The sequence below is a fragment of the Leuresthes tenuis genome, unplaced genomic scaffold, assembly GCF_036924035.1.
Source record: "Leuresthes tenuis unplaced genomic scaffold, fLeuTen1.0.hap1 SCAF_19, whole genome shotgun sequence".
NCBI classification, from domain to species: Eukaryota; Metazoa; Chordata; class Actinopteri; order Atheriniformes; family Atherinopsidae; genus Leuresthes; species Leuresthes tenuis.
In genome coordinates, this window is record NW_027325373.1 from 28,526,696 (window position 1) to 28,553,501 (window position 26,806).

General features: G+C 40.6%; 1 protein-coding gene across 2 annotated transcripts in view; it reads right to left on the reverse strand.

Annotated features, from left to right (window-relative positions):
• The window catches only part of LOC140277589 (multiple C2 and transmembrane domain-containing protein 1-like), a 56,708-nt gene extending 33,301 nt beyond the window's left edge, over positions 1-23,407 (reverse strand). For both annotated transcript variants that reach the window (XM_072372699.1, XM_072372700.1), the window contains exon 1: positions 22,681-23,407. In XM_072372699.1, coding sequence (XP_072228800.1) covers positions 22,681-23,190 — 510 coding nt within the window. In that variant the 5' untranslated portion in view covers positions 23,191-23,407. The remainder of the gene's footprint in view (positions 1-22,680) is intronic.
• Between the last annotated feature and the right edge of the window lie 3,399 nt (positions 23,408-26,806).

Sequence of the window (26,806 nt, forward strand, 5' to 3'; positions counted from 1 at the left end):
ATAGTTTGTTTTTGCTGTTTGAGTGTAGCTCAGCTGCCTCCACACCAAACACTAACACAGACTGAAGCATCTGATTCAGGCTGTCCCTGGGCTGTCCACGAACAGGAAATTACACGAGAGAAGCTACCTCCCCACCAACCACACAGTGGTTGGGCTGATTTTTTTCCATTCTTGTACAATGCTTATTTCCACATCAGCAACATCAGATCTTGCAGTGCAGAATGATTCACAGCAGGCACTGAAGGCCACAAACAGCTTTAATATGTGATATGTTCTACATGTAGAGGATAAATGGTTCACAGAAACATTAGGAAAATGGGCTAAACTCTCATCATCATCATCACATACACATTAAACTTCTGAAAATGTGTAACCATGTCTTCTGGCAGCCAATAAACACAAATGACAGTAACTAATCAGCACAGGCCCAACAGGTCCTGAGCACCTGTTAGAAGTGACTATTAACAGAGAAGATACACAACACAACTCAAATCAAGCTCAAATCAACAAGAGATGACTTTAAAGAGACGTGAAGATGGAAAAACAGACAACTGCAACCAAAACAAGCACAGAACACAAGAACAGCAATTGATACGCACAAAAAGATTACAAAGAGATAAAAGTGATAAAAACAAATTTAGTAAGCACAAATTACACAATGAATAGTAAGTAATATTATCAAGACACAAAAATTACAACTAAGACAGAAGACACTCCAGAGAAATGATTTTTATTGTCTTCACTGACCAACTTCATCGTACTTAGAAAACGTATCAAACATTAGATGTAACATTCTGAAAGCTCAGAGACAGACAGAAAAGTTAATATAATCTACAGTAACAGTGTTCTGGAAGCTTCTCCAACCAGCAGGTTAGCTGCTGACAGGTGAGGGTGTCAGGATTGGGTATAAGAGCAGCTTCCACCAAAGGTTCAGCCTCTCCAACAAGGATGGGTCGTGGCTCACCGCTTTGGGCCAAACTCCATCAGAGAATCATCAATAAGTTCAGGAAATATTCCTCAGAGTCAGACTGGAAAGAACTTTGGTCTTTCAGCATCTACAGAGCAGGATATTGGGAACAGATTCAGGGAGTCTGGGGAAATCTCAGTGTGGAAAGGCCAAGGTCAGAAAGCCCTGTTGGATGAGCTCGGAGCCCTCAGGCAGCACTGCAGGAGAAACCGTCAGGCCACCATGATCCATACAGCCACATGGGCTCAGGAGGAGCTGGGAAAAGCATTTCCACTCAACACAGTCCACGGCTGCATCCAGAAATGTGAGCTGAAGCTGCATCACACCAGGAGGAAGCCATATATCAGCTCTGAGCAGAACCACGGCCCAGTTCTCTGGACTCCAGCTCATCTCAGATGGACAGAAAGACAGTGGACACGTGTTCTGTGGGCAGATGAGTCCACGTTTCAGCTGCTTCTGGGAAAAACTGCTGAGAAAGAGCATCCAGCTGTTCTCAGAGGAAGGTTTAAAGCCAGCGTCTGGGATGGTCTGGGGCTGCAGCAGAGTCCATGGCATGGAGGGCTTCATCTGGGTGAAGGTACCACTGATGCACAGCTGGATGTTGGAGTTCTGGAGAGACAGATGCTGCCATCAAGGTGCCGTCTTTTCCCGGGAGGTCCGTGGTTATTTCAGCAGGACGATGCCAGACCTGATTCTGCAGGACTTCCAGCAGCGTGGCTTTATACACGCAGAGTGTGTGTGTTTGACTGGCCTGCCTGCAGTCCACATCTGTCTCCTGTTGAAAATGTATGGAGCATCGTGAAGAGGAGAATCAGACAACACAACCATGGACTGTTGAGCAGCTGAAATCTTGGATTCAGCAAGAATGGACACAGATTCCTCTGAAAACCTGCAACAATCAGTGTCCTCAGTTCAACCATTAAAAAGTGCCATTAAAAGGAAGCTAATGGAACACAATCGGAAATATGACTTTAGAACAACTTTTACTGAGTGTGTTGCTGCTTCAGATTCTACATTAATTTCTATTTGTGTCTGCTTAATCATGTATTTAAATTCTTACTGCATTTAGAAAACACTGAACAACTCCAAGACGTCAGTGAGGGACTTTGACATGACACAACAACACAAGAGGTGGACCTTTTGTAGCTTCTAAGCCTGATAATCAATTAATCAAAAACTCAATCCTCTGTGAGCTGAATCCTCTTCTTTAACTTTACACAATGTCATTTAATCAACTTAATCTGATTGACAAACATGTGTTTGCACTATCTGTGCTCTTAAACTGAGGGAGTAGCATACTCCCCATGTAAAATAATGCTTAAAAAGGTCTGAGACTGAATCTCTTTTCCCTTTGAGAAACACTGCACGCCACCCGTTCTCCTTTAACCCCGCATTGACTTCCTCTTTTTGTTTAATTTCTATGCAACTGCATGGACAGCCACTACCAACATGTGCAAAGAGATAACGACAAATGTTCTGCACAGCTCAGATGATGCCAATCTGAGGTCAGACAGACGTTACCTAACAGAAACAAGACACCTAAAAGACATCTTGTCAGGGTGGGAAATAGGACTCTGCAGTAAGCTTTGAGCAACGATCATAATCAAACATTCAACTCAGCCCATGGGTTTTTAAATTCAGGAAAGAGCTCTACTGGGAATACTGCATCCTGTCAACACACACACACGCCCACTTACAGGCCTGCTTGGATCAATATTTGTGATAATAAATGAGGACTGCACCATATGGCTGCAGGAAACTGTTCAAAATCTAATTTTCTTGTTCTTGATCCCTTTCATTAGTGTCCTGATTAACGTCATGATCAATAAAACTGTTATACTCTGTTTTATATTTAAAAAAAATATTGTATACTGTTATTTCCAGAAAATCTGAGTCATCTTAGATGACGACAGTGATGCAACATCCCACGTATCACTTCAAAAGCTTCACATCTGCACAGCTCAACTGGCAATCTCATACACACATCATGAAATGCACACCAACTTCCTGAAGTTGATAACTTCTGAAGTGTGCCAAGTTCTGCTCTGGCATTTTGCAAGCTGAGGGAATTCTACTGAGCAGAAAATAAAAAGAAAATAAAAAGATCAGTGAAACATGAGGAGGCTGACTGAGTCTAGAGTAGAAGACAAAATGTTATGTCGTGTCTGTTAAATAAGAAGATAAAGTCCAACCAACAGGCTAACAGTGTGAGAGGATGAGTTGTGCCTGGTCAACTTTAAATATTTGAAAACATTCCCGTTCAGTCATGTGAAAGAGAACATTTCTAAGGTTATAGTTATCATGATACAATAGAAAAGGATCAGGTCTTTGAGGAGTCCTAAAATTAGGTAGCACAACTGCAGATTAACAACATGTGACATTTTATATTGCATCATTATTTATTGAACTGCTTCTGCATTTTATCTCTAATTACATCACTGACAGTCTCTGCAGGCTAACAGCCATGCAGTTCTCCAAGCTAGCAACACATGCATGCCAGAGATGACACTGATTGGTTGAAGGTTATCTTGAGGCGGAAAGGCCCGACAACAACCGATTTTTCAGCAAAGAAGCTGAAATGCCAAAAACCATAATTAGCAAAGAAGCACAAGTGAAAAGCTCAGACAACAGCTGCGCAGGAAATCTTCATCACATTTGTACTTAGTTTCATTCTATAACAAAGCAGATCTTTATCCACTTTGGTTTCTGTTATTTTCAACAGTAGAGCAAAGCTAAAAGACCAACAACAGCACTAACACAACCAAAAGCAGCCCAAAACTTAGATAGTTCCACATATTTATGAGAATGCTCCCGAATGGCAGAAAATCACTAAAATATGTAGAAGTGTGTGCGTCTTAACTAAAATGTCTTGTTGTTGGTCACTTGAGGTTATATTTCAGGTTACTTAGGTTACTTATTTCAAGACCTGGTCAAGACCAAAGGATCTTTAATTATGCCCTGATACCTAAACTGTTAAATGAGTGCACTTTCTTCTTCATGGCAGTATCAGTCTAATGTCTGCATACAGAGCTGGAGTCAGAGCCTGATTAGCTTACCATGAAGATTAGCCTGTTTCTGTCTAAAGACAAACACATTAGTCTATGGTTTTAAGCTAAGGTTATAACAACACTTTATCCATCAGGCTTGTAGGAGTTACTTTCTATTTGTGTACCCATCAAATTACCTGAGCTCTGTATATGTTTGTATTGTTATATAAACTATGAGCTAAGCTAACAGTTCCCACCTCTCTCCAGTCGTCATACTAAGCTTCTAAAACTAAGGGGTCCTGACAGCTTCGAATATTTCCTTTAAGTTGCAAAGATTTTTGCTGTTTTGTCCATAATAAGTAAGAGATTAGCTGACAAAATGTGTGGAAAAACTGTTGGTCACTGTTGTGTAGTTCTGTTTGGCAGATCTCAACTTGAAGCCAGCTTCTGTGACAGTTTCCTGTGCTAACCACCAGACTATAACAATCTGAGGCAGCTCCTGAGGTGTCACTTTACTTCTGATGTTGACAGTTGTTACAGTTTCATGTTGGCAGAGCATCAAAATGTCTTAACTCACACTGTATCCATTTAGCTTGCCAGGTATGACTACGACAACAAAAGAGTGAAGCTGACAAAAACTGCAACAAACCTGACATAAGGCTGAGTCCGGGAGTTTACATTAGAGGAGTTACCTGGGCTGCCAGAGAAAATAAGCTGCTTAGAAAAGATTAACTGCGTGGCAATCAATCAGGAAGCAAAGCATCACTCTGAGAATAGAATCAGATCACATACAATCCAATCAGGTACACCAATATATGCCTATTTAAGCCTGTGTTTATACTCACACCTGTGCATCAGACTTAAGGCTGAATCATTCATTTTCACTGCCGATATTTCAATTAACTAAATATTCCTAAAACTAAATATTGCCTGTTGACAATAAGACCTTAGTGCAGGCTTTAAAAAGTTTTTAAAAAGTGAGGAGTGACAGTCTCAGAGCTGAAAGGGAAGCCTTTAAATACTTTTAACTTCTAGATTATATATATAAAAAAAAAAAACTAAAGCAGCACATTTGAGAAGCATTTTGGCTCAAAATGGCTCCTGCAGCATTTATTTATATAAAACCCCATGACTAGTTACCCTTGATGTGCACGTGATTTGAAATACTTGAAATATAACAGTTGTCTGGCAGCATGTGACTAGAAATTAGAGGAAAACACAGCAGATTATGGAAAGGGAGGCTTGAAAACAAATCATAAAACAAGTTGGAGGGTGAGAAACAGGGCTTACATTTCTCACATCAACGGGAGAGCGCTCGATAACATGAGGACTTGACCTCATGGGCCCACTGACAATAATGTTGTTTCCATTGCAGAGTGTGCTGATCAATACTGTAACTAATAGACTTTGGAGGGTCCACTATCTAACAAACATGAAGTGCTGTTTAGAGAAAGTCAGCTGAAGTCAGAGAAAGACACACCTTCAAACCAATTGCACTTTGCATGTGAGTTCTATTGCTTTTTATTTATTTACTACTTGTCTATTGATTAGTTTAATAGTAAATCCCTAGTAGCTTACTCATATAGCAGTGCTCACTTATATAAAAAGCATCTCATTGGAAGAAAAATTGTACACATTTTAATTGTTTTCCAGGAAATAAATAACTAAATACCATTAGGAATACCAGAAAAGCGGCCATTTTAGAAGTCCTGGAGCAGATATTGGTTTTAGGGGGATGCATAGTGCACAACATATAATGAGGGAACACCTAAACATCAAATTTCATAGACTTTAAAAGGAAGCAGAAGCAGCTGTGCGCGTCCGTTGATTTCTCACTTGAACTTGTAGAAACATCCTTAAACTCTAACTCTAGAAAGTAACATTGCAGACTGATATCATAAGTTGTTGTTTAGCGGAACACGAACTGATCCACTTCCTGCACTGCAGTACATGCTGCTGAAGTTCAGTACTGTGATTTACAGCTGGAAAACTACCCTACTGTACCCTTCCTTAAGAATGGCTTCTTGACAGGCTTCCATGGCTTCCATGGAGACCATTTCTGATGAGGCTTGGGCCAACAGTAGATGGATCAGCTGAAGGTCCAGATGCATCTCTCAGGTCCTGTCAGGTCACAGCTGGATTTTTTCCTCTTTCTTAAGGACATCACTTTCAGATCCTGTTCATCTGCTGGAGATAGTTTTTTAGGCCTGACACTTCTTCTTTTGTCCTCCACTTGTCCAGTTTCCTCAAATGTTTTAAGGACCCACTGCACACCATGCTGAGATATGCCAAGTTTTCAGCTAATAGCTCTTTGGGAATCACCTTGTTGCTGCAGAAATCCTATTTTCTGTCTGACAAACTGTGTTTTCTTTGCTGTTTTTCATAGATGCAGCTAAAGAAATGGGAACAAATGATGTGTCTTTGTGACAGGCTGCTGGTAACAAAGTGCCTAAAGATCCAGTTTAAAATGGCTTCTTTGCTAAGTTGTCTGTTCTGTGTCGACAGGGTACACAGGTCAGCTACATTTAACTAAGACTGACAACTCTGTACTGTGTAGAAAATGATGGATGGAAGGCTTGCTTATCTTTCAATGCTGTAGTTTGGCTTCTTTGCTAAGTTGTCTGTTCTGTGTCGACACAACACTGGTTCACCCCTTGAGTTAGGAGCCTTTTTTGCTTGAATGGTTCATAGGTCAGAGTTAAGTGGCTTCACAAAGAAAAAATACATTCCTCTGAAAATGGTCAGGTACAAGGACTGGACTGAAAATGAGGAAATATGAAGAAATGAGGGCTGGCACAAGACTTTTGCACAGTTCTGTATGCTTTGTTAGTGAAACTGAATGATTTCAAGATGACAGTATACATACTGATATAATGTTTCAGAGATGAGGCTGATGAGATTTAAAGGAGTTTTCCTTGCATAAAATCCCAAGAAAATACCCATTTAATATCATATCAAAGCTGATTTGAGTCAGAGGCTGTTTCCTGTGACTGTTTAGCAACAACAACAGAAAAATGTTGCAACAATCGGACTTCACACATCAACAGCATTGTAGATTCCACTGAGTGGCAATTTCCCCCAATCATCATTTCTCATATCTATTACAACTGACAATGCTCTAAAGATAAACAATTAGCTCATTTTTGGTGTCATTAGGAGACTATAGTTTGAAACACTCAATTTTCAAAATTCTCTTCTTTTAACACATTAAACTTTTGTAAAAAGTATCAGTATCAGCATAGACAAAATCACCCTGGTTTTACTTGGTATCCAATCAAAATGAAAATTAGTGATATCGCACATCACTAGTCTCTATTACCAGACTGTATATGTAGCCACTGAAGTTACTATATTTGAACAAAGGGGTGTAAACGAGGAGCGACAGGTCTACTATCAATTTATTAATATAATTTGACAAAATTATGACTTGTGGGAAAGTTAATACTTAGTTAACATAAGGAGTTTATGCTTTTTGAATTGTGGTTGAATTGTTTTAACATTATCATATAACAGAATTTCAATGTTTACAGTTTTAATAGAGATTCGTGGAGGATGAAAGCTTAATTGTATTACCTATTTTTTGGCATTTGTTTCTGCTCTCCTTATTCGAAGCAACACTAGCGAAGTTTGTGAACCTTGAAACTATGTGCCTCTGACTAGTTCTGAAGAACACTTATTTTTTGATATGCATATAACAAAGTCTGGAACACTCAGGACTGAGATACCGCAGGTCACGACTGTTTTGTTTTACAGTTGCTGAAAGTCTTTGTGCCTTCTTCAACATGACAACAAATTCATGTTTGACTGCACATGTGCAGGGTTCACACGGATTTGTTGTAAAGACAGTTGTTTCACATCCCACGGCTGTAGGGGGAACCGAAGAGTAAAACATTCTCAAGAGTTACTTTAACTGACTGCATCATAAACTCTGCTTAGGAGCCCGTTTCTACTAAATAAACTGTTATGAGCACTGCTTTTTACCTCCTATTTGCGCGTGCACCTCTACAACATGAAGCCAAAAATGTTTTGGAGCCCCCACTGGGTGGCCATTAGCAGTATTGCACTTTGAGGCACCCCTACAGGCGGTTTACCTGTAACTTATATCTTATATATACATTATATGCATGACTTTCAGCAAATACATCATGAGGGTATTTGTTTCAACCACGACTAAAAAAATAGAATACATCATCTCCAATTTGGATTCTTTTGGCTTAAACCAGACAAAAGCAGATAAGCCAAACCTTCTTCAGGCAGCTTGTTGTCTTCATAGACAAACAGTGGTATGAATAGAAACCCAACCAAGCAATACACCCGTTCTGTTCATTGAAGCGTAATCAACAATAAGTATCTGCCATCCTATTTCCAATATGCTCATTCCTATGTAGCTATCTGACCAAACACAAAAGGCTTTGCACATGTGGATCTCTGTCTGGTTCAATGTCTGGGTCATTGTTCAGAGGAGGGAGATGAGTATTGATCGAGTCAGATCTGACTTGCTAAGTGATCTGAAGGAATCCCATAAACAGTAAGGTTGTAAAGCTACTGGACCTTTGAACCATCTTTCACTGATAGATGTTTACATCATTGGGGGGGGGGGGGGGGGGGGGGGGACGACACTAGTTTTCTGGTTGTGTTTTAATAATAAACTGCTTTTTTCAACTGGGATTCAGTTAGTCACTTACTTATGCCTATAACTAACTAAAGAAGTTACGTAAATGTGAAAAACACAGGGCATAATTCTGACTTCTGCACATACACAAAAATCAATAAAATATGCCAACAGGCTTAATGAGCTCACCGACAGCAGCCGTCCACATGAGGAGATGAGGGAAAAAGAGTCATCTCCTGAGGCACAGCGAAGTAATCCTCGGATCGCTAAACGGTGCTGCGCCACCGGCGTCTCGCTTAGTAAAAGATCCAGGGTCGGACAGATCGCAGGCGGATACTACACCCAAGGAGATGCAGTATAAGATGGAGGCAAGAGGCAATATTCTTTTAAAGTTCTACAACTATGTGGGAGAAATTACAAAAGCAGAGACACTAGGGATCTACACACTTAACTCCGGCCTGGCAGAAAAACAACCTTTGAAAGGATGTGTGACAGCTGAGAAGGAGAAGGTGTGGTTAATGACAGAAGCAGTATCAGCAAGTGAGTGGGAGGGACGAAGGTGATGAGCTGAGCTGGTTGGCTGGACTATAATCCTTTCCCAGTGGATTACACCAGATTGAAAGGTGCACCCATTAGGGTATGCTGGCAGACAACAGTACGAAGAGAGTCTTGTCAGGTCACAGACAGATTTAAGACCAGTAAGTACAGACAACGAATATGTTTATGTCTTACAGCTTAAAGACCAAGATTCAGGTCAGACAAGGGCCTCTTCCTAAAAACCACTCACAGGTGGAGGGACACACACTGATTTTCTTGTAACATATACACATGATGGATATAAAAAACGAAGCGATCCAGGGTCAGAAGAGCAGGATGAGTGTTCTCTGTATCTGAGGAGGTACAATCGCTTAAGATGAGATGTTAGTTTTGGAAATGCACCTTCACATTGGTTTGCCAACTGCAAATAAACCTAAAAGATGATACTGAAGTAGAAGGGGGTTAAAGAAAAATGGGTGGATGCAAGCCAAACAGAAGGAGTTGGCCTGCACTATGAAAAGCACAGCTCTGTATTATGAAGTTTAATGAGCTGAACATCTTTCTCCATACAGGTTTGTCCTTTAAAAGGTTGGTGAACTTCTTGGAGGTAAAACGAACGGCATCCTGTTTCTCTGCTCCCTCGTACCAACAATGAAAAAAAGTTCAGGATGAAGAAAGATGAGGACGGTAGAATTAAATAAATGAGATGAGCCTCCAGATAGTGGGACTCAAATTGGCTGAGGTGCTCCACTCTGGCATTGGCCTGAAAGTAACACACCGACGCATTTTCACATCTAAGTAGCAACATGTGAAACTGTTCCAAGATAATATCATTTCCAACCTAGTGTTTCGGCTCATTAAGCTGCCACTTTCCATATCCGGTGCTGTGACTTTTAATCATGTCTCTCTGCTCTTAACTTCTTTGTTACAGCCTGGCTGTGGGGAGTCAAACACTAACGTTTATTTACAAGAGTAACTTTAACGTGTTCAAGTCAGTGTCAGTGGTGTAAGGCATGAATGGATTCAATGGAAATATTGTTTTGAAAAGAATTGGGTCAATGCTTTAACTACCGATTTTCCAGTTGGACCAACACAACCAATAATAAGATGTTCAAATGGCTGAGATGTCGTGGAAAGGAGACAAAGGGGCTGGCTGAAGAACCTGATTTGGCTTGCTTGTCATTTGAAACGTGTGACATGTTTTGATGTAACTGGAAACATCTCTTTTAAGACGAGGCCAAAAGAAATACTTGAGAATGTAAGTCTTATGAACCCCACATGTCCTCGTTGACCAAAGGATGCTCTCTAAACTTACTTGGAACCACAATCTGGCAAACAGGATCACCTATAAAAGGTTTCTCCATGCGGCACCCGTTTTCTAACCAGCCGTTTATTTCTTAGCAGATAACCCTTCACTATACTCTTACCATGCCTTGCCTTGAAACGACTCAGTGAGTGAAGGATCAGCCTGTTGCTCAGCTGCCAAGAGTGAGTCAAGTACATACATAAAAGAAGCCTCACACTCAACTGGGCTCCCGTTTCTTGTACTCATGTATAATGACAATCATTTCATTTCTTGCTTCAAATTCATCCACACGACGCTGTGCATTCTCATCGGGTTCTGCAACCAAGGGACAAGACGTTACCACAGGAGAAAAGAAAAGACCACCGGCCCAAACACGACCACCAGCCAGGTCATTTCCCAACATAACATGAAACCCTTCAATTGGCAGAACCATGTACAGGATCACAGAGCTCAATTCCCTTCACTAGAATATAATCCCCTGTATGAGTTTTGTCAGAAAATGGTAAGATAGAACCTACAATAAAGGAGTGAAAAGCTTCTGCATCCTTTAAGATTTGTACTGGTAGCTTTACATCCCTCCTACCCAGTCACACCAGGCCATCAGACACAAAAGCTTTGAATTCAGACTGCTCCAGACTTCATTCAGCTACAGGTTCCACCTTATCAGAGGAAGAAAAGATTTAACAGGACTGACATTTCTCACAGTTGGAGATAAACACACTTAACCTGTCCAACATCAACCCATTTTTTAAAGACTTGGATTCACAGCTTTCCAGTGTCCTCTGCCTTTACAGTAACGGCATAGCTTCCGTGGATCAAACCAAGTGTGTGACTCATGTCCATCTTACTACAGTGAGGACCAGCTCCTTCCACCCACCAGTTACCAGTTGGTTGAAACTTAACCTATAGCCAGAATCGTCCCTGGACCTACAATCACCACTATGCAGTAACACGTATTCATCACTAATATAGGTGGCAACATGACGAGGAACCAAAGTTTTAAAAGCTGTTCAAAAACAATCAGAACACAGAAGGTCTCCCATTTTTTAATCTCCAGTGAAATGCACCAGCGGTCAAAATGAATGACCAGCTCTCTGGTATACGCCTCAAGCACTAACTCATAAGCCTTTAACACCACAGATTTTACTGTCCCATAAACCTGACTCTCAGCTACACTAAGCACCGAGTACCTTTCAAAATGCATAATGTGCATTAAGTGTCAGATCAACCTCTACCCTCTGCTACTCGTTCAATTCACACAAAACTGGGGAACCAAATGGAAATTAACTATAAACATCAATCATCAAGAAAATGAAGGTCCAGGAGAAAATACAGAAACCTGTTAACGTAGAGTTAAGCTGTGCTCCTAAGGCTCCAGGCTTTTCATTTCAGCCTACAGCTTCGTTACACAACTTCGTAAGACAGCTTCGTTAGACAGCTTCGTTACACAGCTTTGTTAAACAGTTTTGTTACCTAGCTTTGTTAAACAGCTTAGTTACACACCTCCGTTACACACCTTTGTTAAACAGCTTAGTAACACACCTTCGTTACACACCTTTGTTAAACAGCTTAGTTACACACCTTTGTTACACATCTTTGTTAGACAGCTTTGTTAAACAGTTTTGTTACCTAGCTTTGTTAAACAGCTTAGTTACACACCTTCGTTACACACCTTCGTTACACACCTTTGTTAAACAGCTTAGTAACACACCTTCGTTACACACCCTTGTTAAACAGCTTAGTTACACACCTTTGTTACGCACTTTTGTTAAACAGCTTAGTTACACACCTTCGTTACACACCTTTGTTAAACAGCTTAGTTACACACCTTCGTTACACACCTTCGTTACACACCTTTGTTAAACAGCTTAGTTACACACCTTCGTTACACACCTTTGTTAAACAGCTTAGTAACACACCTTCGTTACACACCTTTGTTAAACAGCTTAGTAACACACCTTCGTTACACACCTTTGTTAAACAGCTTAGTTACACACCTTTGTTACGCACTTTTGTTAAACAGCTTAGTTACACACCTTCGTTACACACCTTTGTTAAACAGCTTAGTTACACACCTTCGTTACACACCTTCGTTACACACCTTTGTTAAACAGCTTAGTTACACACCTTCGTTACACACCTTTGTTAAACAGCTTAGTAACACACCTTCGTTACACACCTTTGTTAAACAGCTTAGTAACACACCTTCGTTACACACCTTTGTTAAACAGCTTAGTAACACACCTTCGTTACACACCTTTGTTAAACAGCTTAGTCACACACCCTTGTTAAACAGCTTAGTTACACACCTTCGTTACACACCTTTGTTAAACAGCTTAGTTACACACCTTCGTTACACACCTTTGTTAAACAGCTTAGTAACACACCTTCGTTACACATCTTTGTTAAACAGCTTAGTTACACACCTTTGTTACGCACTTTTGTTAAACAGCTTAGTTACACACCTTCGTTACACACCTTCGTTACACACCTTCGTTACACACCTTCGTTAAACAGCTTAGTTACACACCTTCGTTACACACCTTTGTTAAACAGCTTAGTAACACACCTTCGTTACACACCTTTGTTAAACAGCTTAGTCACACACCTTCGTTACACACCTTCGTTACACAGCTTTATTAAACAGCTTCGTCACACACCTTCGTTACACACCTTTGTTAAACAGCTTAGTCACACACCTTCGTTACACAGCTTTATTAAACAGCTTAGTCACACACCTTCGTTACACACCTTCGTTACACACTTTTGTTAAACAGCTTCGTTACACAGCTTCGTGCCATTGCTGATTTTTCACAGAAATCCAAATAAAATCATCTTAATATGAGCTCAACAGCTGTAAAGATGTCCTGACAAAACACTGCTAACACTGTCTGAAAGGGATGGACATCATTGATTTCACACACACCAGTCATGGTCCTCTGAACAACATTTTCTCTGAGCCAGCCCGAACATTCAATAAGTCACACATGATCAATAGCCAATCACACAGCAGCGCCTTCATAGATAAATGTCTGACAGGCTTCCAGCCGACCGCTCTGTGCAGCTAAGAAACAGTGACATACAGCTAACATTTTCTGTTTCTGGATCTGTTGAACATCATTCAGAAGCTGCAGGAGGCACACATGACAAATGCAGCTCAATGCCGGTAGAGACACGCAGCACCTGACAACTAGGAAGGAAACTAAAGAAAAGAGGTCCGGGAAAACATGCACAATCTGCCCTGTCTCCTCCTTCAAAACTCCAAAAGAGAAATCTAAAATCTAAATTTTCATAGATTCAATGTTAAAAAGATGTCTGACTCAACAATTCATCAGCCTTGACTCAATCAGCTGCACAGACAGACTTAGATACATTACATCTGCTGGATCACAGTTAAACATTTGGGTCGGGCTTGGACCTCCGAGACATCACTGGGAACAAAATCTGAGGAAGAGTCACCGCAGGAGAAGGTTATGTGTTCACCACCAGTTACCATGGTGATTTGGTTAAAAAGAGAGCCGCAGAAAAATCTGAGTTTTAGACTCAACATACTTTGTTATCGCATTAATTTCACTTCTTAGAAAACTCCTGAAGTGAAAAACACAATGACAAAACATGAGAACAATGTTTCATAAAACAAGAAAGAGAACATAAAGCGTAAAGAAGAAACAGAACAAAACATTTAACTGTCTGTTCAGTGTTCTCTGAAATACAGTATGTTGTATTCTGACCTCGGAGACAATACAGTTGAACCTCTCATCTATTTTACCTCATAAAATATGGTTAAATTATCATTTGAAAGGTAAGTTTGTGTGGAAAGTACAGCCTGATGCAGGTGGCAATAAAATAAAAAGATTTCCCTCTGAAAGACACTGACCCACTGTGTTCTCCCCTTTGCAGAGCAGAACTGCATGTGCTTTAGACATAAAACTGATGGTTTCTCCAAAAACAGAACATTTCCTCGTCTCCTGCAGCGTCTGTCGCAGCTTTCGCCTCCTAAAGACTTGATCCTCTGCAGTGAATCCCTCCAATCAGGCCTCTCCAAGCTGCTGCGGTTTCGGCACATTTAGGGTTCTTGATGATTTTTGTTGTTTAGTCTCCACCTGTATCAGTTCAGCTTCAGTGGTCCTGTGGTCACTAGAGCTCGGTCTTACAGACTTTTACACAATGAGTTCCAGTTTATGTTAAAAATCAGTTTGCCAACACTTTAATTTTTCTTTGGGAAAGAGGCACCAAACACAGGGAAGTCATTACTCACCACAGGCCTGGGACCCACCTGCTGCATCTACACCCTCCAGAGACATTTCACTATCGTTCTCTTCTCCACCATCACCCATGAGCTTTCCTGACCACCTTGAAAGCTTGGATTAAAATGGTTCCTCTCACGCCAAACATGGCAAGATCAAGAATTTTATCCTCAAAGAAGCATTGAGTCCCTTTCCCTCCTCAGCGTACTCCACCAACCAATTTTATGTTTTTAACTGAGACATGGCTCAATAAAAAACACAGCTGATGCAGTCCTGATTGAGTCTAGTCCACCTCACTTCAATTTTGTGTCTGAAACACCAGAAAATCAGAGGGGTGGGGGTGTTTGTGCCACATTCGGGATAATATACCCAAAGAAATAAAGAGTTGAAGTCTTTGAAGCGTAGCAGTGTGGCTTGCTGAGTTCTGATGAAATAAAGAGTACAAAAAAAGTGCTAATCTGTTACATTTAAGTCAGTCTTCATATTAAACGAAGTGGGATCCAAGGGGCTCTGTATTCGGCCAATGGAGCTGTAGCAGCTTCGTAAAACAGTATAATTTGAGGATTTTGAGAATAAAGGTGTGCACACACATAGTGAGTTGTAGAAAAATAGGCAGGAAGCAATGCCAACTGGGGTAAATATTTTTGTATTGTATGGGCGCCGTAGCTTACACACGCATTTATAAGTTGAGAAAGGAAATTATTTTCGAGGAAGTATTGGAGTTTAGATCCCACATTTGTTGATAGACATTCATTTATTTTTTTCATCAACTTTAAAATGAATACTAACTGAGAAAAGAAAAAGGTGAACAGTTTTAGAAGCTTGGTTCAAGAGCAAAACTTGATTTATGATCAATGGAGTCTCATAACAGAGCAGTAAAGGGCTACAGCGAACATTTAAAAAAGATTTAGATTGTTAGAATATCCAGAATTTATAGGAATTGTGGTGATTACTCTTATTTTTAATCTTATTTTCTAGAATGGAAATAACTGTACCTTGTTGTCTGTTTCATAAATTTAAGGGGCTGTTCTTGTTTTTCTATGATTACCGAATGCATATGAGAGTCCAAACAGATAAGAGACAGACTGGAGCCGTGATATACCAGTTCAGACCTGCTATATAAGGCCAGTGTGATTTATCCACAGGTTCTTTAAACTCTCTCTCTCACACACACACACACTGATTCTCATTGAGAGAATTTTCTTAACAACTGGGTCCTTCAAACCGGATCTCGACGTTTTTTCCGCCGTCCAGGGTTGGAGCTGAAACCATGCACGGGGGAGTCCAGGACTCCTAATGAAAGACCCCTGCTGAATTGCTGAAATCAAGGGCCACATCAAGGGAACGTCCACTAAAGGGGGGAAAAACCATTCAACTGACATGATGAAGAAGAAAAGAGAAAAAGAAGAAACCTTAGGAGAATACAAATATTAACAAGGAAAGAGATTTTTTCCTGTCTGTTCCAGGTGAACCTGTGGAGGAATCTCTGAAGACAGTAAAACCCGGAGACTGGATGATCATCAAAGTGATAAAGAAAAAGAACTGGTCCAGCCCAAGGGGGGAGATCCATTTCAGGTACTACTTACTACACCCACAGCAGCTAAAGGACTTCCTGGATTCACTTATCACACTGTAAACTAGTAGGACCACGACCTTCAGAAGTAGGGAAAGATTAGTTACCCACCACCGTTCTCTGAGGCAAAAGTCTGACAAAAAAGGGGAGTTCTCTCAACAGGAGGGGGTTCATCTCAACCTCAGTGAAGAAAACAACGACTAATATGAGAACATAGGGTGTGGCTAAAACAAGACAGGAAAAATCGACAGACAAGGGCCGTGGCATCCATTTAGATTAACAGGATTTTGTGGGTTAAGAGGAACCATCTGTGTATTGTTAATCATTACCCTTATCATAGTAGTCCAAATGTTATGGTATGAAGCATGGATTAGCAGAAATAAAGATGATGCAAGACGGAGTATCATCACTGTCCCCTCGACATAACAAGTGCCACACTACTTATAACCTTTATTTAAACTCAGAGATGTAATGAGGAAACAACCTCATTTACAATATAGCTGAGACAGAAAAAACAAAAACATTTGAAGACACGATTAAAACACAACATTTAGAACATACAATAAGCTGAAAAGAAGTGACAAAGATAGACTGCAAAAGCATAGAAGTCTAATTAAAAAGCAGGAGCAGTAGGACAGACTTTTGCCTTGGTCTTTCTTATTGCTACTGTACATTTATTTCTAAGCTGCCTAAAAGCAAGACAATGACCTGGGTCCCTCTTACGCCTAGCTAGCAAGATTTATTTATTTTTTAAATAAAGAAGATAGTTCTGCCGAAAGCCAGGGACTAGATCTGTTCTGAGATCTATATTTTTAAAAGATTTACAAAAATGGTCAAGAGCTAGATCTACATCTGGGATTTTAACAGTGTCATGAATATCACTATTCAACAGCTCATTGAGCCGTTTCAGATTCCGTCTGGATACCAAACGTGGACCTAATGTTTTCATTTTTGCCGTTCCGATTCAGGCTATTGGACAATGATCACCAACACCAAGTTCAAATACTGCGGAGCAAGAGATTTTCTACCTTTGACTTGTTAATATTAAGCCAATCAGGGATGACTTTGAAGGATCTTTTAAGTTCGGTCTTGTAGGATCAGTAATTACATGAGAAAGATTGATTTGTACACACCTTTTTTAAATGATCAGAGGCAGAGTTCATCTAGTTTAAAGTGAAATCGCCACACAGAGATTGAGTTTAGACCACATACACCCAGAACGATATAAAGAAATATAAGCATTTATACATATAGTCCTTGCATACATGTAGAGGTGTGATATTTGGAAATGTGCTCATTGCAGAGTTATGATCAGTTGAGTAATGAAGGTTGAACTATTCTGAGAAAGAGGTTCTGTTCCCAGCATCATGATGGACACTCCTAATATAGAAGGTTTCGCTAACGCATTAGAGTTGTTTTACTATTTTCATATGCATGTGCAATGAAGAATTGCTTGCTGCTGATAAATGCAAAGAAGAGCAGCTTACACATATATTCTCACATATAGGCCGCTGAATGCAATGAAGACCTGCTTATCCAGTAAAGTTCAATGTCAATGTGTAATATTCCATTAGGATTTGCAAAACAGTGAAGTTAAACAATGAATGGGTCCATAGTCGGTATGAGAAGACTACAGGAATATTTACCTGGGTGTACGTTCAAACAGAGATGAGAAAATTGCGATAAATAATTGTTTGTTTGTTTGTATATATATGAATGTAATGTGTATGAACTGTGTTGGGTTGTAGTTATTCCGTAGTGTCTCACTGAAACAACAGACAGGAGAGACCTTGACAACAAAAGCAGTGTTCCACTCATTGGACCAGTTGCTCGAATGTACTCCACACAAACTGGTTGGCTACTCAAGGGATAGGAAATGGAATTCGATTTTCTGAGTCATCCAGAATTAGATGGGAAAAATACATGTTTTAACGGGACCCATAATAATATTAAATACTTAGACAAACGGGAAAAGAAGTGTAGTTTTGTAGGAAATCACAAAATTAATACACAAAATTAGTGAAATCAATTGAAGAATGACTTTCTGACGAGCTGTTTACCACATATGAGCAGCTTTGTGACCAAGCACATTGTAGATCACCGTACTGCCAAAATGATCTAATTTAATGGATTGGTCTCGACATGCAGAACAGCATTTTAAGAACAAAGGGAAAAACAAAAAGGGACAAAGCTTTATGGTGGAAGGTGATGAATAAACAACTGTGTATGTGATGACAGAGAGACCATTTGAAGTTGTTCGCAGCACAGCGACAGCAGTACAGGTTAGAGGATCTCCCACGTATATATATATATATATACATATATCATATATCACACTGTGTCAATGCACCAAAAGAAAAAGAAAACTCCAAACCCAAGAACAAAGAAACGAAGACGCCGGCGGACCAAGAGAGAGGACTGACAAACCAGACACACAAAAGGATGCTCAATATCAAGATCCCAAAAAAAACGGTGCCGCGAACACTTACAGTGCTGGTAAAGATGTTCCTGATGATGCCAGCAAGAACCTACCAGTCGATAAAGAACATTCAGTGTCATCAATCTGCAACATGTGCCAGGAACAACGGTGGCCTCCCCTCCGGAAGGCGATCCAACAAAGACTCGACGACGACACTTGGGTTAGGGTGAAGAGAGCCAGTTGTATCAAGACCAAAACCAAGGTCAGTCCGTAAAAAGACCAAGCCCAAGCGTTACGAGAACCAGAGTTGAAGCAACCCTGGGTAAGTCGGTTCGGCTTCCATGCCAGTGCACAGCATGGAATCTTGACAGACTTCTTTGAGCGCAGTGGAAAGACAACTACGGAAGACTGATAGATTTCTCAAACATCTCCTCTCCAGTCAAGTATGTACTGCTCAGTGATGTTAGGAGAGTGAAAAAGAAAAGGGGACTGCAGTCTTAATAGTCTCTATAAGTGTATATATTATGACCACCAACCTGGGTGGTTAGAGTTGAGCAACAGACTTGAAACCAAAGTTGAAATGATGGTTTTAGTAGTAATTAATGGCAGCTTTGATACAGAGCTGAGACTTTTTGAAGAAATACCACCATTAAACATCTCAACATCATCTCCGCCATCAACCCCTGCATCGAGATGGGGAACAACTGAGGGAATTAATACACCGACAGCAGGTACTACACAGGTTATCACTTCAGTGAGGGCCAAAGCCTCAAATGAGGGGGTGAACATAGAATCCTCTATGATTAAAACGTCTCTGGGTACTGTGACAACAAACACCATTACCTCAAACAGGACTAATGTTTTTGGGTATACCACATTACGATCTACCCAACCACCAAGCTTGGAGGAGAAGAATGTGGTGCCATCAGGTACCATTGGTGAGGACACAGGCAGAAAATCATCTGATCACGAGCAGCAAAAAGACAAAGCCGCTGATAATGTTCAGGAAGAAAATAAGTGATAAAGACAGAGGAGTAGCAAGCAGAGAATGATATCATTGACATGTATCCACTTTTGCATTGTTTTAGATATAATCATGATCCTATCCGGCCGCTTGCTGGCTGAGGATGTATAGGTTTGAAGTTGCAACTTAAACTAGAGAAAACTGTTCCTGCAAAACAGCAGTGATAATGCTGATGAAGTTGAAATGGGATAGCTAACCATGCTAAAAATAATAATAATGATAACAATAAAAATAAAAAGTAAAATTTTAGGCGAAAACTCGTTGCTGAAGTCTTGGTAGAGGGAATTTAAAGGTGAAAAGAAATTACTGTAACGATTTGAAGCTGATTGAAAAAAGACTGGCTGGAAAAATTATAGACGTGTCAGCAAAGAAAAGCTGAAAGGTTAAAAACAACAGCAGAATGAAAATAAGTTAAGTCTTGACATTTTGCTAAAATCATTCTAAACGGGTGAAATGGAATGGATATGCCAGCTTAATTGGAACCTTAAGTTGAATTTACATTACTTGACTATACGGCTTCTAAGAAGAATTTTACATATAAAAGGTGTCTATCACAGAATGCTGTAACCAGATTTAAAGAGTTGATTTCATCATCCTTTTCTTCACTGCCATGTGCAGATATGACAGAGGACAGCTACCTAAACTTTACTCCAGTGGAGCTTGACTCTCTTGTTGACAGCACTTTAGCTTCAATGCATACAACACTGGACAATGATAGTGGAATTGTTTCTGTGCTTGTCCTGTTTGGTCTCAGTGCTGCATTTGATACGATCGATCACAGCATTCTGTTACAGAGACTTGAACATGTTATTGGGATTAAAGGAACTGCATTAGGCTGGTTTAAGTCATATTTATCTGATAGATTCCAGTTTGCTCTTGTAAATGAAGAATCTTCCTCACACACCAGAGTCATGGAGTTCCTCAGGGTTCTGTGCTTGGACCAATTCTTTTTACTTAATACATGCTTCCATTAGGTAACATTATTAGACAGCATGGCATACATTTCCATTGCTATGCTGATGATACTCAGCTGTACTTATCTATGAAACCAGATGAAACCAATAGGTTGGTCAGACTACAAGCCTGTCTTAAAGACATAAAGACCTGGATGACTCAGAACTGTCTGCTTTTAAATTCAGACAAAACTGAAGTTGTTCTCTTTGGACCTGAGCGCTTCAGGGAGAAATTGTCTAGTTATATAGTTACTCTAGATGGTATTTCCTTGGCTTCTAGTTCTACAGTGAGGAACCTTGGAGTTATTTTTGACCAGAATTTATCATTTGACGCACATATAAAACTGGTTTCTAGGACTGCCTTCTTTCACCTTCGTAATATTGCTAAAATCAGGAACATCCTGTCTCAGGGTGATGCAGAGAAACTAGTTCATGCATTTGTTACTTCAAGATTGGACTACTGTAATTCCTTATTATTGGGCTGTCCCACATATTCTCTGAAAAGCCTCCAGCTGATCCAAAATGCTGCAGCCAGAGTTCTGATGAGAACTAACAGGAGAGATCATGTTTCTCCAGTTTTAGCTTCTCTTCATTGGCTCCCTGTTAAATTCAGAATAGAATTTAAGATTCTTCTTCTCACATATAAAGCTCTTAATCATCAAGCTCCATCATATCTTAAAGATCTCATTGTAAGATATTTTCCTAACAGAGCACTTCACTCCCAAACTGCAGGTTTACTTGTTGTTCCCAGAGTTTCTAAAAGTAGAATGGGAGGCAGAGCCTTCAGTTATCAGGCCCCTCTCTTGTGGAATAAGCTGCCAGTAAATGTCCGGGAAGCAGACACCCTTTCCACTTTTAAGATTAGGCTTAAAACTTTCCTTTTTGATAAAGCTTATAGTTAGGGATAAAGGTAATCCTGAAACATCCCATAGTTAAGCTGCTATAGGCTTAGACTGCTGGGGGACCTCATCTGTCACACCTTTCCTCACTTTGCTCTCTTTTTCCCCCTGTTTAATTTCTCAAATATGTACATATGACTTTTTTTTCCCCCTCTTTTCTGTCTTCTCAAACCCCAGCTGGTCGAGGTGGATGGCCACCCTTCCTGAGTCTGGTTCTGCCAGAGATTTCTTCCTGTTAAAAGGGAGTCGTTCCTTTCCACAGTCCCTCAGGCTCAGGACGGGAGATTGGACTGAAGACAAGTTTCGGTGCAATCTGTTAGTTTCCTTAGCTCGGATATTGTTTTTTAATTGGCTCTTTATGAATTAATTGGATTATTTTGAAATTAGTTAATTGGATTTCATTGGAATTGGAATTGGACTATATTATTTAAGTGCCTCGAGATAGAGATTGTTGTAATTTGGTGCTATATAAATAAACTGAATTGAATGAAAAACTGAAATTGGATTGTAAAAGGAGGACATCTGAAGAGCATTTCAACACAGAGATGAACAGTTATCATGAAAAAGGTCAAAGGTTAGCAGCATTCTCGCAATAATTGTGCAGTAGGGTGGACTGCCATTTTTGTTAACCCTACTTAGTTAGATACTGTTGTAATGTGATCAATATCCTTTGCATGAGTGTTAAACCTCTGTTTTCCAGCACGATTACTAAAGAAACTGAAAAATTGTGCCTGTAATGCTAAATGTGTCCTTATTGAAGCCAAAATAATCAAGTAGCCTTTCGGTTCACTACATCCATCATGTAGTTCCTGCTTCGGTGCAGATAAACATGAAGACATCATTCAGGAAGCTGCATTTCTTTCTATTTCCTGACCATTAACACTTCAGATTAATCAATAAATCATTTTAAAAGATATATCTATTTTGCAGTCATTTATTGAGGAATTATTTAGGAGTGGATTCAGTTGTTTTTGCTTATTTTCAACCTATTCCACTTTTAGTTGTAGTTTATACCATTTCCTGGTAACACGCGACTTTTCACCCTTTACACATATTTAGCATCACTCAGCTAAACTGTCCTTTAACAGGTGAGAAAACAGAAACAAACCGTAATCGGAACCAGCTGAAACATCTGTGTTTAGCGGGCAGGACTCACCAGTGGATCGTGTCCGCTCTCCTGCTGTGTTTCCACCGCTGCTGCGGCAGCCGTTGCCTTGTCGCTGTCGCTGCTGGTGGTTGGCGGTTCGGCCAGCCTCTCTAGGCACGCTGACCCCAGCGAGGAGCTCTTGTGGTGGGACTGCACCAGCTGTGCCACCGTGGGTTTATTCGCGCATGTGGACTTGCGCTTAACGGAAGAGAGGAGCTTCTCCCGGCCGGGAGCGGTGCCGCTCCCCGCCGCTTTGCCGCAGAGCGAAGCCTCCTGCGCCTCCACATCCGTCTCAGATGAAAAGAGCAGGTCGGGCTGCGACGAGGAGATCACCCGGCCCAGGACGACGTTTTCCTTCCGCTTCATCTTCCTGAACACCCACATGCCCGGCTCCTTCTTGTTCTCGGGGTCTTGGGCGCCCAGCTTGGGGCTCAGCAGCGGCTTGGCTTTGGCTTGAAACTGTTTCCACATCGTGTTTTGTGAGCAGCTCTCATTCTCGCCCCCTTCGCTCCGCTCCATCCCCGCCTCTGTCCGGAGCTCAGTTGGGTTGTCACACCGCCTGACAGGCTACGGCTCTGGTGGCATTACACCGAGAAAGAGCACGGTCTGAAACACTCAGAGCCACTGGAGGTTTTACAGCCCCTTTCCCACGGAAATATTTAGACCACCAAGCAGCAACAGGGCCGGTCTTAGCTTCCAGGAAGCCCCAACACAATTCCCGTCAGCCTCCCAAAACTCTGACAGCTGCTGCAGTGACAAAAGGGGGGTGTCCCTTGAATTCCCCCCTGAATGAATTATACCATCTTCTTTCGTGGAAAAGAACTATTTACTCATCTATTATAACTGTCATACCTTTGAGATTTTCCATTTTACTTCACACATATAACACCTGTTATCTATGGGAAGCCTTTAGAGCATTTATTCCATATCCTTGATATCAGGCATTAGTTTCCTTTACTAGTTCTGTCTTTGTCAGCACTAGTTGGACATTAAGAAAAAGATTCATGAAGAATGAAGAAAAACTTGTACTAATGACTCCTTAACAGTAATTAGTGGCACTTTAGTAGTTCCAACATGTTGCGCCTTTGCCTGCTGCCTAATTCACAATGCTCCAGATCCTTAAATCTCACGTGGAAGTGGCTTTCTGTTGCTTCTTCGGGCTTAGCCCCGAGAACCATGGCTCGGCCACCAGGCTCAGTAGTAAACATCAGCTGACCGAGTCTAATATTAATTTCTAACCTGATGTTCTCCTCAGAAAGAAGCCATCACCATCATCTGCCATCATCATTAAAAAGAAAACATGCTGTTCGATCATTTCCTGTTTATTTGTGGGCAGTGTTGTGAGAATTGTGTGAACAGAGATGTCCTCATCTCATTGCTGTAAGTGTGTTTTTATCACTGCTGTGGCAGGCGAGGTCACAGGTCCTGCTCGTACATCTTCTGAAGCATCTGCTGCATCTTCCTCAACTGTAGAGGAAAAACCAGAACATCACAGGACGGAGAAAAGGGAATGAGAGCAGGAAGACACCCAACTTACATAATAACACACATTCAGGTTGTCAGTCCACATCAGTATTATGCAACACCTGCTGTGATGCATTATTCAGAGTGTGAGGGGTTTCACAGAGTCAGGAATTCTCCACTCACCTCTTCATCCTTAATTTTGATGAGTTTCTCTGTCTGGACAGCGGCAGGATGGGGACACCTGCTTGTCTGCATTCATCTTACTGTAACAGCAGATACTGACATGACGGATGAGAACAGCAGGGCTTCAGGTTCATCAAAGTGTCTCCACAGGTTATCTTCAGACATGCACACACTACATTTTTCTTAATTGGCTTAATATTTGAAAAAGCTGAACCATTTGGTAATAGCTGAATGTCTTGTGACCCATTTAAAGTTTGAATGGTGTCTCTTGCTGAAAGTATGCAAAAGTAGTTAGGCTGGAAAGAGGAGAAACAGTTTAAATGTGAAATTTGCTTAAAAATTGCAGAAAATTTGAATAAAATTAATATAATAATAAAAATTTTAAAAAAATTTTTAAAAGTATAAAAGTTAGAAACACCAAAAGTGAATGCCATAATCTCCTGAAAGAGCTGAACATTTTGATACCAAAATTGTAGAAATTGGTGAAAGTATGCAGAAGTAGTTAAGCTTCAAAAACGTACGAAAGAACTAAGAATAAAGAAAAATAATACAGGGAAACAGAAAAACAATAGTGAGAATTCTTAATCAGTATTCTCACAATAATAAAGGGAAACAGATGCTATTCACGTCGACACCCGGTTACGCCAATCGGAGGTCACTAAAATTAATGTTGCATCGGTGTGTAATTTTGCCAAAACAATGTCGGACTCCGTAGTTTTCTCTGGACCCCTGCCAAATCTGACCAGTGACGACATGTTTAGCCACATGTCCTCATTCAATCGCTGGTTGTCTAGATGGTGTTCAGCAAACAACGTGGGCTACATAGATAATTGGCAATCTTTCTGGAGAAAACCTGGTCTGATGAGGAGAGACGGCATCCATCCCACTTTGGAAGGAGCGGCTCTCATTTCTAGAAATATGGACGAATTTATTAGTCATCCAAAAACATGACAACCCAGGGTTGAGACCAGGATGCATCGGTCTTTCGTGACAGGATATGTACCTCAGACTTTTAAGGTTGCTGTAATTAAACCTTTACTTAAAAAACCTACTCTTGATTCCGAAGTGTTGGCTAATTATTGACCTATATCCAATCTCCCTTTTTTGTAGAAAATTTTTGTAAAAATAGTTGCAGCTCAACTTTGTGATCATTTACATAGAAATAATCTGTTTGAAGAGTTTCAGTCAGGATTCAGAGTGCATCATAGCACAGAAACAGCACTGGTGAAAGTTACCAATGATCTCCTCTTAGCCTCTGATAACTAGGGAGAAATAAGGTGATTATTAGTAGTTCAAGAGGAGCAAGAAATGTCTCTTTCACCTTCGTAATATTGCCAAAATCAGGAACATCCTGTCTCAGGGTGATGCAGAGAAACTAGTTCATGCATTTGTTACTTCAAGATTGGACTACTGTAATTCCTTATTATTGGGCTGTCCCACATATTCTCTGAAAAGCCTCCAGCTGATCCAAAATGCTGCAGCCAGAGTTCTGATGAGAACTAACAGGAGAGATCATGTTTCTCCAGTTTTAGCTTCTCTTCATTGGCTCCCTGTTAAATTCAGAATAGAATTTAAGATTCTTCTTCTCACATATAAAGCTCTTAATGACCGAGCTCCATCATATCTTAAAGCTCTCATTGTAAGGTATCTTCCTAACAGAGCACTTCGCTCCCAAACTGCAGGTTTACTTGTTGTTCCCAGAGTTTCTAAAAGTAGAATGGGAGGTAGAGCCTTCAGTTATCAGGCCCCTCTCTTGTGGAATAAGCTGCCAGTAAATGTCCGGGAAGCAGACACCCTTTCCACTTTTAAGATTAGGCTTAAAACTTTCCTTTTCGATAAAGCTTTTAGTTAGGGATGGCTCAGGTAATCCTGAAACATCCCATAGTTAAGCTGCTATAGGCTTAGACTGCTGGGGGACCTCATCTGTCACACCTTTCCTCACTTTGCTCTCTTTTTCCCCCTGTTTAATTTCTCAAATGATTTTATGTACATGTGACATTATTGTGGTTATTAACTTGTGTTTCCCTGTTCCAACAGATATCCTTTGAATGGTGTTATGGTGTTTTTCCCCCCTCTTTTCCCTCTTTTCTGTCTTCTCAAACCCCAGCTGGTCAAGGCGGATGGCCACCCTTCCTGAGTCTGGTTCTGCCAGAGGTTTCTTCCTGGTTCTGGTTCTGCCAGAGGTTTCTTCCTGAGTCTGCCAGAGGTTTCTTCCTGGTTCTGGTTCTGCCAGAGGTTTCTTCCTGAGTCTGGTTCTGCCAGAGGTTTCTTCCTGTTAAAAGGGAGTCGTTCCTTTCCACAGTCGCCACAGGCACGCTCAGGACGGGAGATCAGACTGAAGACAAGTTTTGGTGCAATCTGTTGGTTTCCTTAGCTAGGATGTTGTTTTTGAATTGGCTCCATATGAATTAATTGGATTATTTTGAAATTGATTATTTGGATTTCATTGGATAATGATTACAATGAATTCAATTCCATTTGGCTCGAA